Source organism: Gallus gallus, chromosome 3 (assembly GCF_016699485.2).
Source record: "Gallus gallus isolate bGalGal1 chromosome 3, bGalGal1.mat.broiler.GRCg7b, whole genome shotgun sequence".
Classification (NCBI taxonomy): Eukaryota; Metazoa; Chordata; class Aves; order Galliformes; family Phasianidae; genus Gallus; species Gallus gallus.
Window position 1 is genome coordinate 87,721,396 of NC_052534.1, and position 16,601 is coordinate 87,737,996.

Below are 16,601 nucleotides of genomic sequence, written 5' to 3' on the forward strand. Positions count from 1 at the left end.
AGGTTTGGGGGAGAGAGAAGGTAGCCATTTGCCACTGTTTGGACTGGGAATGTACAACCATTCTTTTACCTATTAAAAAAAAAAAAAAAAGAAACCCCTTCGGGGATAGTAGCAGGATGGTCTCACAGTACATATCAGCTCCTGTAGCCTCTAGATGAATCACATTTTGAGCTAAATTTATTTTCTTTTACAGACCAATGGAAGCAAAGGAATACCTTCAATAAGCAACTCATATCACCCATCTTCGGTTTGGATGACTACAGGGATACTAGACTACTCATCCAGCTTCTAGTTGGCTAGGATGAAATTACATGAAGCCATTCCAAACGAAAGCAACAGGTCTGGATCCCCTCATTCACTTCTGTCCTTTTACATGTAGCTAACATGGCAGAAAAACTGAAACAAATATTTCTCCCATTACTCAAAAGAAAAGTAAAAAGACTCCAAAGCAATTATTTCATGTCAGATTTAAGACAGTAAGTATTGCCTGCTTCCCAACTATAGCTTCTGGGTTGCAGAACAGTTTCCACAAGCCTTCCAGAGCATGCAAAAAGCAATTACCTAACAGAATAGAATAGTTCGGTTGGAAGGAATGTCTAAAGGATCATCTAGTACAGCTGCCTGACCACTTCAGGACTGATCAAAAGTTAAGCCTCATTTCTCTGCCTCCTTAGAGGGACTAAAAGCTCAGTATTAAAAATAAAACAATGACAAAACAACTATCATAAAGCTATTACAAGGTTTATGGGTAATTCTGACTTCATCTGGGGGAGTAGGTGCATGGTTTAAATGCCTTAAATCACAGAATCTCAGAATCACCCAGATAAGGTTGGAAAAGACCTCCAAGATCATCCAAGTTCAACCGTTCACCTACCATCAATACTTCTCCACTAAGCCATGTCCCTCAGTACAACATCCGAATGTTTCTTGAATACCTCCAGGGACGGTGACTCCCTTTAACTACTCCTTCAGAGAAAAAAATAAAAATAAAAAAATCCCAATATCCAACCTGAATCTCTCCTGGCACAATTTGAGGCCATTCCTTCTAGTCCTGTCACTATTTACGTGGGAGAAGAGGCCAATCCCCACCTCACCACAACCTCTTTAAAGGTAGTTGTAGAGAGCAATAAGATCTCCCCTGAGCAAATATATTTTGCCAGTTTAGATTCGAATAGTTGGAGATGGCTTGCAATACCTACTTGTTTGATTTAAAAATAGAAAGGAACACTGCCTGTAAAAGCCTCAAGTAATAATTTAAGAAATTACAAAAAGTATCAAATACTGCAGATTGTTATTAATTTTAACACAGAAGCTATCATGGCTCACTCGTTTTCCTCTTTCCTCTTCTTCTCCCCAAAATTCTCATACAGCCTCAACATGCTAGAATAAACATCAGGTGGAAGAATGGACGTGGTTAGCCACACATGCAGAAGTGCCGTGTCTTTCATTTTGTTCAAATTTGATTTCATTGCATTAGTTCACACTAAAAATGTAAGATCTCTGCCCTGAACTCACACTGCTCAAGTCTCATTGCTGAACAAGTTAGAGATTTTTGTTAGTTCGTGGCACACGCAGAACCCACAAAAACACAGACACCAAAAATCAATGTCTATCAGCCTTCTGCAAAATCATTATTTACTGAATTCAGCAAAGTTAGTACTTACCTGCATAAACAAACCAGAACCCACAGATTTAATAAGACCTTGAAATCACCACTGGACCACTGGAAGTGCAACACGGTAACAATGATAGTAAATGCCAGTATTAATCCACACATACTTTAATTACTATTTTAATGATACAATAAATCTATTGAAGCTTTTAAAGATTTTATTATTATTATTATTATGGTTTTATAAACTTGTATAAAACCACCAAAGCACTTAAAAGAATCATGCTTTCTTGTGTAATACATAAAACTAGAATTATACTGTGCTTCTGAAAGTCTATCGTGCTGCTTTTGAGTTATTTTTACAGATGGCACATTTGGGGAAAAAAAATAAGCATGAATTTCTAGTGACTGCAATGCCACACTGCATCCAAAACAAGATGTTTCGTTACAACTAAGTTAAAGTGTGAGTGCATTATGGAATAAACAATAGGAGTTGGGTCATTTTAATCTTAATTCCATATATAACAAAACTAACATTTGTGCTTCGTGAACTAAAATCCCACAATATAAACATAAATTCTGTTTTGTAAAAATCTCAGCAAATTACTGTCTGAAAAGAAAAACACAGCTAAAACAGGAGACCAAGTTTAAACGTACTCACTTTCCTCAAGAATCGCTATTTTAAGACTAGAATGACATATGAGACACAATAAGGCACAATGGGTGGTACAAACAAATGAATACAGTCGTCCATGAAACTTGTTCTCTTCCACAAATACTAAAATATGTACCGCTCAAGATAAATTTTCTCTTAAAAATGAAATACATCATTTTGTTATGAAACTTCTATACAAAATTTTAAAATTTACACCATCTGAGCTGCCAAAAAAATAAAAAAAAGAAGAGAGTGTATCAATTTTCCACAAAACTAAATTTCTCACCAGCATGTCCAGCCACTGGGAAGAAGATATCCCAGCACTCTGGAAAAGAAGAGCATTATTTCCCCTGTGTTTATGACAAAAATATCGTATTCTGCATACAGTAGTGTATTATACTTAAAAAACCATAGTACTATTAAAATTACAATATTGATTTGGAAACGATTGATTCACTGCCTGGATGAAATAAGGCACTTTCTTCCAGTGGGTAGCACTTTTCACATATATGGAGACGATGAATCAGGTTCTGGTTAAAAACAAAAAGGGGGCTCAGTGAGGTCCCAGAAGACGACAGGAACATTTCAACAGCAGGGGAAGACACGGGAGGTAAAACCTGGAGATGAAATTCTACACAGAAGTGGTCACTCTGTCAATGGCATTATTGACCTCGTTTTTGTTTGAATCCAGTCCTTTAGCAGCATTCATATCATTCCGTAAATTCTCCACTGTCTTTTTCATGTTCTTTAATTCTCCAGGGTGTGGAGTGGCTCGCCTTAGAAGTGTTCTCTAAAAATAAACAGTGCAATAAGTGGTTTTGCCTTTGTCTCTGAAAAACAACATACGCTTTCAAGGCTTTAGCATTTACATACAAAATACTAGCCATTGATTTTTTTTCCCTTCTTTTTTCCCCCTTTTCCTTCTCAAACGACTATGCTTAATTTTGAAAGTTATTTTCATAGCTGCTTCTTTGTGAAGACAAAGAAAAGAGTCTTTAAGAACTACTTAAGAGCAAAAGTTTTCTCCTCTTCATCTATACATCTGAAAGCCACTCAAATGTAGTACAATTACAACTTCTGAAGTAAAGATTCTTTCATAAATATATTTGGGATTTTTTTCTTACTTTTTCAAAACCATCCAGGTGATTTAAGATCATACATGAAACCAAAACAAAAAAAAAAAATCACAATCCATCTGGTTTTGAAAAAATCCCACAAGATCACACATGCAAAGTACATGTATGCCACTGACATGTAAACTACAGAGGAACTGATGTTCCAGCTATAATTGGATTGGTCAAGATTTCTTTAGAAATCACCACCCTCCCCATAAAGGATCATAAGCCTCTTTTTCCCCCATAAAGGTTCTTGCCTCTTGTCAGTCTTCAATACCAGGACTGAAAACAGTGATCATTAACAGCTGAGCCCTGGTAGGGGCATTCTTAAGTTAACAGAGTTGTTAACAAGCATCATTCTGAACTTCCTTATCAGTCAGTCTACAAACAATGCTTGTCAAAGACATTTGGTTTCCAGTGCTTTGGGTTAAGCAAGCATCTTATTTGGAAATTTAAATGTTCATTTCCCTACCATGTAAGAATCTTTATAGCCACTTTCCAAAGAAAGACCATGCTTATAGCATGCTAAAATCCAGATAGTGCTCTGAGATATGTCAGGCTGAGCTCTAACGAGAACTAACAAGTTTTTAGAGCATTAAAGAAGCATGCCAAAACATTTGATTGAAGCATTCTTAATCTTTACAGAGATTTATAACTGTTATTAAAAGTTAGTAAAGTTAAAGATTAAGTTGCATTTTGATCTACAGGACATGCAGAGCCCAACTTAATGGAGAGGTCTTTAACTACAGTGACAGATGTTCCCACATCCTTGGTTTAAGTGGGAAACTAATGAGCGTAAACCTTGCTGTTCATGGACAGTAAGGTTATTTAAATGCAAATGGTGAAAAAGAATAAAAGAAGAAATGCAGAGAGAGACCAGAAATAGAAACGAGAGAGAAACAATGTAGATGGGCAGCAAACTTAGCGGAGACGCATGCCAGAGTGCTGGAATCCTAAGTTAGATTCTATATACTTTCAGGCAGTAAAGCTTCACAGATGCAGAGGAAGATCCTATCTTGTTTCTGGAAAGCTGGAGAGAAAGCACCCTGAGGAAACACAGGAAAAGAAAGCAAAACAAAGACTGCCCTGCATCAGAACTTAGTTATATTCAAAGCAAAACAAAAAGGGAAAAAAAAAAAAAAAAAAAAAAGCATTTCATGTCAATATGAAAAGTTTCAGCAGTCAATACAAACAGTTTCTACAATTAATATGACCAAAATGCATGCAGTCACAGATGAAATATTTACAGTGAGACAGCCCAGATCCTTTTCACATTTTTATATTAAGGTCACAGTGCCTGCAGGTGTCCAAAGTCTTGGAAAACATACCATTTCATTATCCTCTTCATCTTTTTCATCTTCTAAGAAGCGAATTGCACTGACTCTGTTCACTGCCCGCTCATTCCATGTGTCATCTGACATTTCGTTTACCAAACTCTCCAACGCACCACATCGTGGCAGGTTATCTGCTAGAACACCAACGTAACTGAGAAGTCACAGAAAGTCTAAAATATCAGCATGCTACAAGTGTCAATAACTGCAATATCCAACCAACCTCCAATCCAGATATACAACTGTCTATTTATGTATTTTGGACAAAAAAAGCCACACACAACTAGCATTAATTTTCTGTTATCGAGTACGCATAATAAGTAGTTTCCATATAAACAAGAAATTTCTATACTTGCACTGTTTCAGGTTTGTCATAGTTTTACAATCTGAATGTATAACTTAATGTATTTGCCATTATATGTTTGTCTTTCTGATTAGACCTGCCACTTGTTAGCCAGTTACCTAAATGGCATTCCATATCACAATGTCATTACTTTTACCAGTCCTTCCTTTTACTGTTGCTAGACGCACATGTCCAACAATCTTAATTCCAAGTTTTCTATACCTGAAGCTGTAAGAAGAAATTTTTGGAGGAAATTTTCTACTAGTCAAGCCTTTAGACAGTCATTCCGTCTCCATGACTCTTCTTGAGGTAATAATTTTCTCTAAATCTAAAGGGATTCATTTACTTTTTTTAATTCTTAATGTAATTGGTACTCTCATAAAACCCAGAAATTCACACACAACAGCCATTTCCACACTTCTACTGTTAGAACAGTTTCTATTTGCTCCAGCTCCACAGCACTGAAAGACTGAACTACCGTCATCTAAGCACAGTCACCTATAATGCAGATATCTACGACTGAGCTCTTCTCCTCAGGTTCCCATTGTACACAGCGGAGAGCAATCCACATGGTTTATTCTAAAAGTTGATTCTGAGACAGGATAAATTACTCTCCAGTGATTATAGAAAGAGTTCAAATATTTGGTGCAGGTAAATCCCCTTCAATGTTCACATACCACTATAAAAATTTTGGAAGACAAATAACGTCCAGAAGCCACCAGAACAGCAAACAGTGAAAACGAGTTTACAGTTCCATTTGGCCAAGAGGCAAGCATAAAAAGTAAATGCAACTTAAAACTACGCTTCCATGCTTGTTGAAGAATACAAATTACTGTAAAGTAGATCTGCTTGAAAGAAAATTGGGGTGCTAAGAAGTAAAACATCTACTGCTTATTACTAGCGATTCAATTATATTTCTGGCAAAGAGACTGTATTAGGAAAACCAACCGTTTTCACCACGTATTTGTGTGTAATTTAAAATGCATAAACAATGTATGCAAATATGGACTGCATTACTTGGTCCACTGGCAAACCTCAGAATTAATTAAGCCATCCTCCTCCAGGTCTGTACTTTATATATTGTAACCGCTGGCAATTTATCGTCAGTAACACTCCCGGTTACGTTTGCAAGTCTTCTGAAACCTAGTATGATTACCAAAAAATAATTAAAAGTAAAAATTCAACCAGAACTGTGCTAACTGTGAGCTAACACAAAGATTTCAAACAGTCTGGTTTACAAACCTTTGCAGAACAGAAAACACAGTAAACAAACTCTTTCTATATGCAATCAAAAACTCACTCTAAGCATTTACCTTGGCAACCAGGCTCAGAAGGCATTTGAGGAAGTAATACACATGTTAAAATCTTTTCTCCTGTTTCAGGATCTGTGTCAGTCTGAAAGGTCAGCAAAGGTTGGGACTGGTTATCAGACAACCACAAAGCCTTCAGCTTCAAGGTGGTCAGCGAGATGGGAAGATACGTCAGCCTAGTTCAAAAAAGAAAAATGGAAAAATTTGAGGTAATCTCTGGGAGATGTATGAGTCAACTTCATGAGCATCTATTCAGTACATGGTTCTGAGATGGAATAAATTGGAGTGAGGTTAATGCCTCTAATACAAGGCATTATAGTATTCATCAACTCAAACTATTCTATTCTTTTAAAAAGAACCTGCAGCTTAATTCTCAGTAGCTATGAATAAGCTAAAATAATGCTGAGCTTTTTCTACTGCAGTAAACTGCCCTGGGACGTAGATTGCTGCTTCTGTACTGGAACCTCACATACACAATTGCCAGAACAGAAGCGCAATTACATTGCTCAGATGTAGGTGCCACTTGTCTTTCACTTATTTTCTTTCATAAGCAACTGCATTTATTTGCTGGTTTATGCTTCAATCTGATCACTTTTGCACTTTGATTTCTGAAGCACTTCAGCTAAGATTCATGAGAAGCAACACAGCGAAAGTTGCATTATTTGCCACTCGTGCTGTTATCCCTAAGATACTCAATATTAGTGTTACTTCACATTAAGGCAGGTAGTTCCAGCTGAAGCTCTACAACACTGCCTAGGTTATCAGGTTTAATTCAGAAATATACAGATCCAGGGTTTGTTTTTTTTTTTTTTTTTTTTAAGTCCTATCCTTTCCTTGAGTGAAAGCAATCCAGAATACCCTCATGTGAAAACACACGATTTATGCTCCTTTGTGCCAGAGGGGAAGATTACTTCGACATTTTCAACAGAAACGCTAACACTGCAGTCAGAACTGTCTTTTTGCAACTTCATTGTTACACCAAACGTTGTCTGTCATCAGAAAGAATGATATAAAACCAGAAAAGAACATGACACACAAAAACCTTACCTGTTTCCAGCAACATCCAGGACATGGAGTTCAGTGGCTTGTGAAATTTCAGAGGGAATTCGAGATAATCTGTTGTCACGCACAGAAAACACATTAAGACTGCAGCATCCCCCAATCTGTATTAGAAAGGAGAAAAAAAAAAAGACTATTTTTATTGCAGTAATGTAATATAAACAATGGCGTGCAGTACAGGTCACGTAAGATGTCACTGTACATTCAAGTTACAATGCCTGCCAGATACTTCACCCAGAGGAACAGAGTACAAACAAGTGCTAACTTAAAAGAAGCCTGACCTGAAGACAGTATGCTGTAGCAGTTTCTTAAACAGCTTTATTTGAGAATAACGTGTGCCTTTACAAACAGGTCAGGTTCTACCTACCCCTTTATCACCTTTCAAGCCAGGAAGAAGTCAATAACCGCACAGATGCCACTTTGCTGACTACCCTCAGAAAGAACACTAGCTTCAACTTTCGACATTTTTTAACTCAGTGTTTACATACTAATTCTCTTTCTTTCTTCATGCTCATGTTATATACAGGCAAGTGCAACGAGGCTCTAAGCAATACTAAATCAAACAAATAAACCAATCAACTCCTGACATTTATTGAGTCAACAAAGAGTGATGAAGAGTTCAGAAAAAGTAGAAGGTTTGATGAGTAACATCTCTGGTGCCCTGTTTTGTTAGAAGCATCTTCAGAATAATTCCCATCTGAACTAGCCAATTCAATCTAATTTCCTATGTCTCTACCAATTTATCCAAGCATAGGCATCTTCATTCCCAAGCTAATTTTGGGGTGTAAAGGATGAGAGTTCAGTTTTATCCTTAAAGTATCAAAGGTATTTCTCAGAAAAATAAAGCTTTTATATTAAATTAAAAGAAAACATTCCACCTTTTTGTTCCAGATGGTAAATGCTACTTCCATAAACATCAAGATAATTAATTTTAGCAGCTTGAAAGCTGTTTTAAGTAACTCTTTCTTTCTAGTCACAAAGGAAACCTACCTTTGCTTGCTTATCTTACATAGCTTCAAAGAGCACTACTGCTTGTTTCCCAGTTACAAAATTAATGAGCAGGAAAAAAAAAACCCAACAACAAAAACAACAAAAAAGCACATTTCTTCCCTTATTCCAAATATTACCATCAAACTATTCAAAGCCTTTTGAAGCTTTCTAGTTAAGCAGACCTAGATCTGAAGTATAAACAGCAAACCTACTAGAAGACCTCAGCTGAAAAATTAGTGACTTTACAGTAACATACATATAAGAAGGTTCTTTTCTTACAATGCAGGCAACACCTCATTTAACCTTGGTCTTAAGTCCCCAAATCTGGGCTAGAATTGTCTATATATTCTTGTTAACTGCCAATTCTGACTCTGCAAAATCCACAACTCAGTCCAAAACAAAGTTTTAGATTACAGACATACCACAAAAGCTTTTTCCAGTAGACAGAATAAAAATCATTTCAATTTAACCCACGCTATTTACCAAGCAAAAAATGCATTTTATAAAGGATGCCACCGTGAGCTTGAAGGCAAACAAAATGAGCATTCATACCCCACTCAACTTCCATAATATTTCAAGTACATTTTAATGGAAGAAGGCAGCCATGAGCTGCTCACGGCTTCTGATTCACAAGCTGTTTACAGTGCAAGGTTACAGTACAATATTCTGTTGACAAAACAAAATCTGGGTTGGTTTCCCTTAAATCACTGCCACCTACGATGCAGCTATTTCACAAGAGGATCAGCCTTTCAGGGTCCATATGTACACTAGGAGCAGCAATCTTGTTAGCTATTTTAGCTTGTGAATCAAAGCCCTTAGAAACCAATGCTCAACTCACACGCAAACCTTTCTTAGTACAATACTCCTGTTTGTCACTCGAAAGCAAGTATAGATTCTCAAATAATGTGCCTTGATGCATTCACAGAATATGGAGCGCCATACAGAAAAAAAACCAGTATATATGCTATCTGATTAGTTTCACACAGTTTCATCTCACACAAGGAGTCATGAAAAGCAAGAGAGAGAGTTAAGTGAATGCTGATGAACTGGCAAGTGATGCCCTAACTGTAGACAGTGTTTGCTTTACTAAGAATGAAGTTTGCATTATTCAGTTTTAGAGCATGAAGATCCAAACAGTTTAGGCAAATGAACAAAGGAAGCCATGCAGCCCTGATGAGACTGGCACGTCTCTACTTGTGACAATGGAAAAATGCAGCAGTGGAACCAGCCAGCCCGAGACATCATGCATTTAAAGCAGTTTAATGAAAGATAACGGTAGAACTGTGGACTGAATAATACTTACAGGGTTATCAATTTACCTGACCCATAATTTTCCAAGCGGCTAACAATTGAGAAAATACAAAAGATGTTCAATTTATTTTTCTTTATCCATACTGGACAAGAGCATGCCAACAAATGGAGACAGAACATACATTCTTCAACTCTAAGGAGGGTTAGAACTTGGAAGCTACTGCTGTCTTCAGCTACTTTAATTTTGTGCTATCAGTTAACGGATAGTTGTTCAAATAGTCTGATTTCATTGATAGTCTGATAGTCTGTTTCATTCAGAGGTAGCGAAGACATTTTTTTTTTTTTGAAGAGGGCAGCTGAGGGGAGATAACAGACAGATACAGAAATCTTTTTATGAAACTTTCAAAAACACAGGCAGCATCTAACAAGCAGTTAGCATCAGGTGAGATATCACAGAGAAAAAAGACAAGCCAACAGTTAAATTAAAAAAATCACCTTCATTTCATAAAAGACTGCACTCATCTGGCAGTACAGAAAGACATCAAATCCAACAGCTGAAGAAACCTAAACACAAAGTGTTATCACTGAGGTAACAGGGCACACACCGAACGGCATGCTGAAAGGAAAGCATCGGTTTGACCACAATGAAGTAATACAATACAGGGAACTTTGTTGGTTTGGCCAAAAGTCATTAATGGACAAAGAACCAGGCACGCTCTGCTCATGCTTTCCCTGGTTTTCATCACATGCTTACAAAAGACCTTGCCAAACCATGACGGAGGCACCAAGTACACAGTTTGGACCACAAGCCCATTTAACAGTTAAACACACAGTTCATTTTGAGCGCAAGACTTCACTTAATAGACAAAAATGTGCTTCATTCTAGGCACACAAATAACTATTCTAAAAGTCTGGAGGCTTCACCAAGCCCTCACATTCTTCTGTAGTGAACTGGATATGAGTAAAACGTCTCTAATGAGTTGTGTATGTCTAAGTCACACACAACTGATCAGAGTGTTATTTCACTCTAGCCACTTCAGTAAGAGTTATTCAATTCTCCTATCCCACCATCTCCAGAGAATAGTCAGCTCAGACTAAAAACAAAGAACAATGAAAACTTCAGTCAGACTGAATCTAAGATAGAAAATGATTGTTAATACAAAGGGCTTACTCTGAGATCATTGATTTTACACTACCGCAAAGCCTGAACAAAACCTACGAGGAGCAACTGAAGGAAGTGGGGCTGTTTAGTCTGGGGAAAAGGAGGCTGAGGGGAGACCTTATTGCTCTCTACAGATACATGAAGGGAGGTTGCAGTGAGAGTGGGGTTGGTCTCTTCTCACTGGTGATGGGTGACAGGGTAAGGGGAAATGGCCTCAAGTTGCACCAGGGGAGGTTTAGGTTGGATATCAAGAAAAACTTCTTTACTGGAAGGATTGTTAAGCACTGGAATAGGCTTCCCAGGGAAGTGGTTGAGTCACCATCCCTGGATGTATTTAAAAACCATTTGGATGTGGTGCTCAGAGATGTGATTTAGCAGAGAGTTGTTAGGGTAGTTTGGTTAGGTTGTGGTTGGACTTGATGATCTTTAAGGTCTTTTCCAACCTGAGTAATTCTGTGATTCTATGGTTGTTTTTTTTTTTTTTTTTTTTTTTGCTTATTTGCATCTGGAGGGCTTTCTACAACTATGGGTGCCACTAACATTTCTTTAGGGTGCCACTAAGATTTCTCTAAAGAAGCCTAAGCTTCACACAGAACTGCCCTTATGGAGGTGTTGTTCTTCTGTCTCACTCTGATGTTCAGCTTCCTTTTTCTGGAGAAACATTAAGACTTGGACATACACAAAGAACATGTCAACTCGTCCTGCTAAAACTCCTCTCCACATTCTCATCACAGTCAGTGTTCACCACTTCAGACTTCAGCTTTCTTGACATCCACGTACTCAGTACTAATTCAACTTTAACAGTCCGCCAGAACTGTTAGACCTTAGAACATCATGTCTCTTCTGGTGCTGCTGCTGACTCCTCTACTGCATAGTGGCTGCTGTTTTGACACTTCCGTCAGCTGAATATTTTTTGATCACCTGACTTCTGTTGCACTTTTCTGTTACAATAACCTTGCGACTGACATTTGTTTTTTCTTGTTGACATCTCTGGACTCAAGTTACAGCTTTCTGTAGATGAACCCATGAAGAGTTTACAGATTCAATCCTCTCTTGCATTTTAGATCCCTCCCAAAAACTTACTTTTCCTCCCTCTCTTGAGCTAAGCTGAGCAGTTACAGCCATCCATCATTGCTGACCAATTCTCAATTACTACTATGACATACTCTCATCTCATTAGCATTCTAAAACCAAGTCATAAATTAGAAGTGGGAAACTTAGAAGACCTGAAAGTTACTTTAGTTGAATAACACCTTCTGATCTCACCATCTACTTACTAACTGCTCAAAAGCTATGAACCAATTTCACTGTCCTTTAACAGTAAGCATCTTTCACACAGGCATAAGAAATGCAAGAAAATACAACACTGTGATAAATATTATGATTACTCTTTAGAATGTGACCAGTTGAGGTTCATCTCTTTTGTTGGCCATCTCTTTTGTTTAGCTTTTAGAATAGCTGTCAGTATCAAGAACTCTCAATAAGCCTATAAAACTCTAATTCAAACACAGTTACTATTTTGTTGTAAAACCTTTTCCAGGATGTCATAAACCAAAACCCTGCTTGGATTCAGAGCAAATAAAAACAGAATTTTCCTTGGCCACAGACTAGAAGGATTAATTCTTTAATTGCAAGCAGATCAAGTTTAGAAGAAATTGCATAATTCACTACAAATAACACTATCAGCTATTCCTAACTTTACATTGATTGGGAGAATTTTCTGCAAACTCACTTTGACATCTTCTGCACCACCAGTGAATAGTATGAGAGGAACACGGCAACAAAGCTTCTCTGTCAGAGAAGCTTCTCTGACTCAAGCCAAGTTTTCCTCAGCGTCTTTTTCCCCTTTGTGAGATACAAACATATACTTCTACAAAAATGAGAGAGGACATAGGAAGTAGAAGCCACAAACAAAAAAGCAGCCCCAACCGTTTAAAAAAAAAAAAACTAAGAATGTAAAAAGAGCAGTTATTGCCCCCCGAAAACAATTACAGTTTCATCTACTGCAGCAATAATTCTCAGCCATAATATACCTCAGAGCTAGGAAAACACGTTACCAGATCTCTGCAAGTTGTAGAGACTCATTAATGAAAGCACATGAACTGGAAAACATTCCAAGGAGATTATTTATGTAAGTGCCAAAATCAACACTCCAGTTTCACCAGCGTTTCAGTGCCAGGGTGGGATTTCGACATGAAAGAGTCACCAGGCAGGTCTTTCAGGTTTAAGGGGAAAAACATTTGTAACTACAAACAGGTTTAGACAAACTCAGTTCTTGCTGAAGTCTGCTACAGCACTCAGCTCACTGAGAGCGATTAAGCTGCAAGATGAGATACTGAAGATGAAATCTGACAGTGACTCAAGCCTTTGTCAGACATTCAGCTGTTTCACATTTTACCTTATATATCCACACCAGATACAGAAGAACCCTTGAACCAGGAAACTTTAAAGGGGTACTGCAAGCAAATTCCTCAATAATCTGAAGTCAAGAAATCTTACACCAAATGGCAGAGGCTGACTTCACAAGTGTGCATAGAAACAATCTGGCGGAGTAACGGCTTGACAGGCTGACCCAAATCCAATCCAATTAAACTGCTAACAACTACAACAACAAAACCCAAGCAAACGAACAGACAAGCTAAAATTCATACAGCATCTCATCATAGCAGGCATACAATTTCTGCCATTATATACATACATATGTATGTGTGTGTGTGTATAAAAAAAATGTTCTCTTCACTACTTTGGAGTGAACGATAAAGATACCAGTGGGTAAACTTATCTGTTGCATGTGTTCTTCTCCATAGCATGAAGTCCCGCATTTTCCATATGCATTTTACAAGACTGTACCTCTGTCTCTCTACAACAGAAATTCATAAATTCACGTCCCACATCCATTTCTTATAGGGATAAAGATCACAACTGCACAGCTGGTCTAGCAGAGTTTAGGTGTTCAATTAGAACACTGTTTTTTTCTTTTTCTTTTTTCCCAAGTCAGTAACGAAACCTTTCATTTTCTCATCACTCACCTTGCTCAAACACAAATTTGCCCCTTATGTTAGGCCATCCCTTGTGCAAGTACCCACTCCCCTTTCTATCCAGTGCTGAAAGTTACATGCAGTAATGACCTTCACACACATTCTTGTTCTTCACTTCACCCTTTGATGTCCCCAACTCCTTTACTAATTAGGCAACGCTTTCTATCTCTGCCACTCAATTTCCTATTTCTTGTTCAGCATCCGTAACTTCTTTTCCCAAGGCCAAGACCTCAGTTCTGTTATCCCTCCCAGATAAATGTATCCCATATTTATCCTGCTTTACTTGCTCCTGTATCCAAATCTTCTGCTCTTACCCTTTCCCCTGATCCTTCCAAGCCATATTTCTTACTCTGATACACGTCGCAAGAGGCCCCATGCATCATCTCCAAGTCCCAGCAAACACACCCAATATTTATCTTATCCCCACAGAGTAGTAAGTTACTGCCCCTGAATCGGCAAACAGAGGATACATTGATTTTCCTGTGATGCTTTGACAGTCCAGGCATTCCAAATTTCCTCAACTTGCCTTAAATACACACACATTATATGGAAGACTCCCTTTCCAACTCCACTGATATGGTATGGTCCCCTTTTTCCAGTACCTGAAGGGGACCTACAAGAAAGCTAAGAAGGGACTTTTTATAAGGGCAGGTAGCAACAGAATGAGGGGAAATGGTTTTAAACTGGAAGAGAATAGATTTAGACTATATATTAGGAAGAAATTCTTTACTGTGAGGGTGGTGAGACACTGGAACAGATTGCCCAGAGAGGATGTGGATGCTCCAACCCTGGAGGCATTCAAGGCCAGGCTGGATGGGGCTTTGAGCAGCCTGGTCTAGAGGGCGGTGTCCCTGCCTATAGCAGGGGGGTTGGAACTAGATGATCTTAGAGGTCCCTTCCAATCCAAACCATTCTATGATTCTATGATATAATTAACCAAGAAAAGTTTATGTACACTACGTAAGCTATTAATGGCCGATCTGGAACGTGCATCAGTAAAACCTTCCATGCTACAACACTATCGGCTAGTTTAAAGCTAAACTAGACATAAAATTGTACAGGCCTCAACCACAGATTGCTTAGGAGACTCATGAAATGCATTAATTTCTAGCTCTTTGCTGAACGAGTACAAGATCACGCTGTCATTATAACCCAACCCAGAAACACAGTTTTCCCAAGATCCTGTCTCTTGCTAGCATTTATGCAATTCATCTGGGTACACCCTTGGTAATTTCCTCTTTAGCACTAGCAGCATCTCAATGGAGGATTCTCTGTCCTGCCAGAGGAGCTGCAGTACTAACTTTCTCTTTCCTCCCTCACCAAACGTACACTTTCAAACCAAACCAGAAAGGAACAACAAGGGAACCTGTTCTCTGCAACCAACCTACTGAAGCTCAGACCTCAGCCATTGGAGAACCTCCTGGACAAAAGTAACAGAAATAGCAGTGCAAACAGAATTAATTCTCAATCACATGCTCCAACCAATTACAAGTGAAAGAGAAAAGAGGATGCAGCATAAGCATTGATCTGATCTCTTTCCAGAACTTAAACTTGTAATGCCAGCATTATATTTAACTTCATACCAGAAATTCTAGCCTCATTCACTCCTTATATTGTTATAGTAGGCAACAAGCACTTCAGGGAGCACTTTCGTGAAATTCTTCTTTACTGTGAGAGTGATCAAACACTACCATAGGCTGACCAGAGGCTGTGGAATCTCATGATTGGAGATCTTCAGAAGCCAGAAGAGTAGGGTCCTGGGCACCCCACTCTGGGTGTCCCTGCTTCAGTAGGGGTTGGACAAGCTGGACTCAGAGACCCCTGTGAGCCTCAGTCATTCTGTGATTATGTGTAGAAGTCCCAGAGAGCAGAGCCGTAAGGTTTCAGATATCATTGATCCTGGTCACTTCAGTTCCTCATATTAAAAGCAAAATAGTCTGAGATCTCCAGAATAAAGAATACAGTCAAAACAATGATTTTTCATAATATGAAATCCTCTTTTCAGTCTTGCTCACAAGATTGGGTCTAGGAAAACTCCTGGCAGAATTTTTACACTATCTATAGAAGAAGAATACGTATGTTTAAATGCATTCACTTAAACAGAACTTTCAGTTTTCAAACAGTGCTTGACCTGACATCCACACTGAGAATGATTAGTTACAAGTTGATTAGATCCGTGTCTTGTTAGACCGCAAGCACATTTTGCACTTCCAAGCCACCAAATCAACACATACGTTGCTCAGATTTTATCTGTTGAGATCTAATGGGCACATTTCTGGTAGCGACCTTTTTGGGAGGAACATCCAGTGGATCAAAGCCATCTGTTACTACTTTGAGGAACATGAAATTAGAATTTTCTATGTTTATATAATCATATCTATTAAAGTTAATTGCACAAGATTTACCTCTTTGGGCAAAGATGTTAATTTGTTTCTATCGGCATTCAAATTGTTCAGCTTCTTCAGTTTTCCAATGCTCTTTGGTAATATCTGTGCCAACGGAAACAAAGAAATATGCAAATTAATTCTGTAAATGCAGTAAGACAGTACAAAACTTATCTCAATTTAAAAATGAATTAAGAGACTGATCCATTTTCAAAATTAGTATGCAGTTACTCCTGGTTATTACCATGCCTTCTGAAGGAGTTCCAAGGTTTTATCTTGCAGAAGAAAAATCTAAGAATTTCAGTTCCTAACACTAATTTGCTCATGAGTTATCTCTGCCCTAAGATGGCA

At 38.1% G+C, this 16,601-nt stretch overlaps 1 protein-coding gene across 6 annotated transcripts in view; it reads right to left on the reverse strand.

Moving 5' to 3' along the window:
- Positions 1-1,812: 1,812 nt before the first annotated feature.
- Positions 1,813-16,601, reverse strand: part of LRRC1 (leucine rich repeat containing 1) — a 62,253-nt gene continuing 47,464 nt past the window's right edge. For 3 of the 6 annotated variants that reach the window (XM_046939750.1, XM_015284908.4, XM_046939752.1), the window contains 5 exons: positions 16,272-16,355; positions 7,414-7,529; positions 6,370-6,542; positions 4,711-4,847; positions 1,813-3,057 (listed from right to left, as the gene is read on the reverse strand). In XM_046939750.1, the coding sequence (XP_046795706.1) occupies positions 2,899-3,057; positions 4,711-4,847; positions 6,370-6,542; positions 7,414-7,529; positions 16,272-16,355 (669 nt within the window). In that variant the 3' untranslated portion in view covers positions 1,813-2,898. Of the gene's footprint in view, positions 3,058-4,710; positions 4,851-6,369; positions 6,543-7,413; positions 7,530-16,271; positions 16,356-16,601 lie in introns of all 6 variants that reach the window. The other 3 variants (XM_040697438.2, XM_015284907.4, XM_046939751.1) reach the window with 1 other exon arrangement.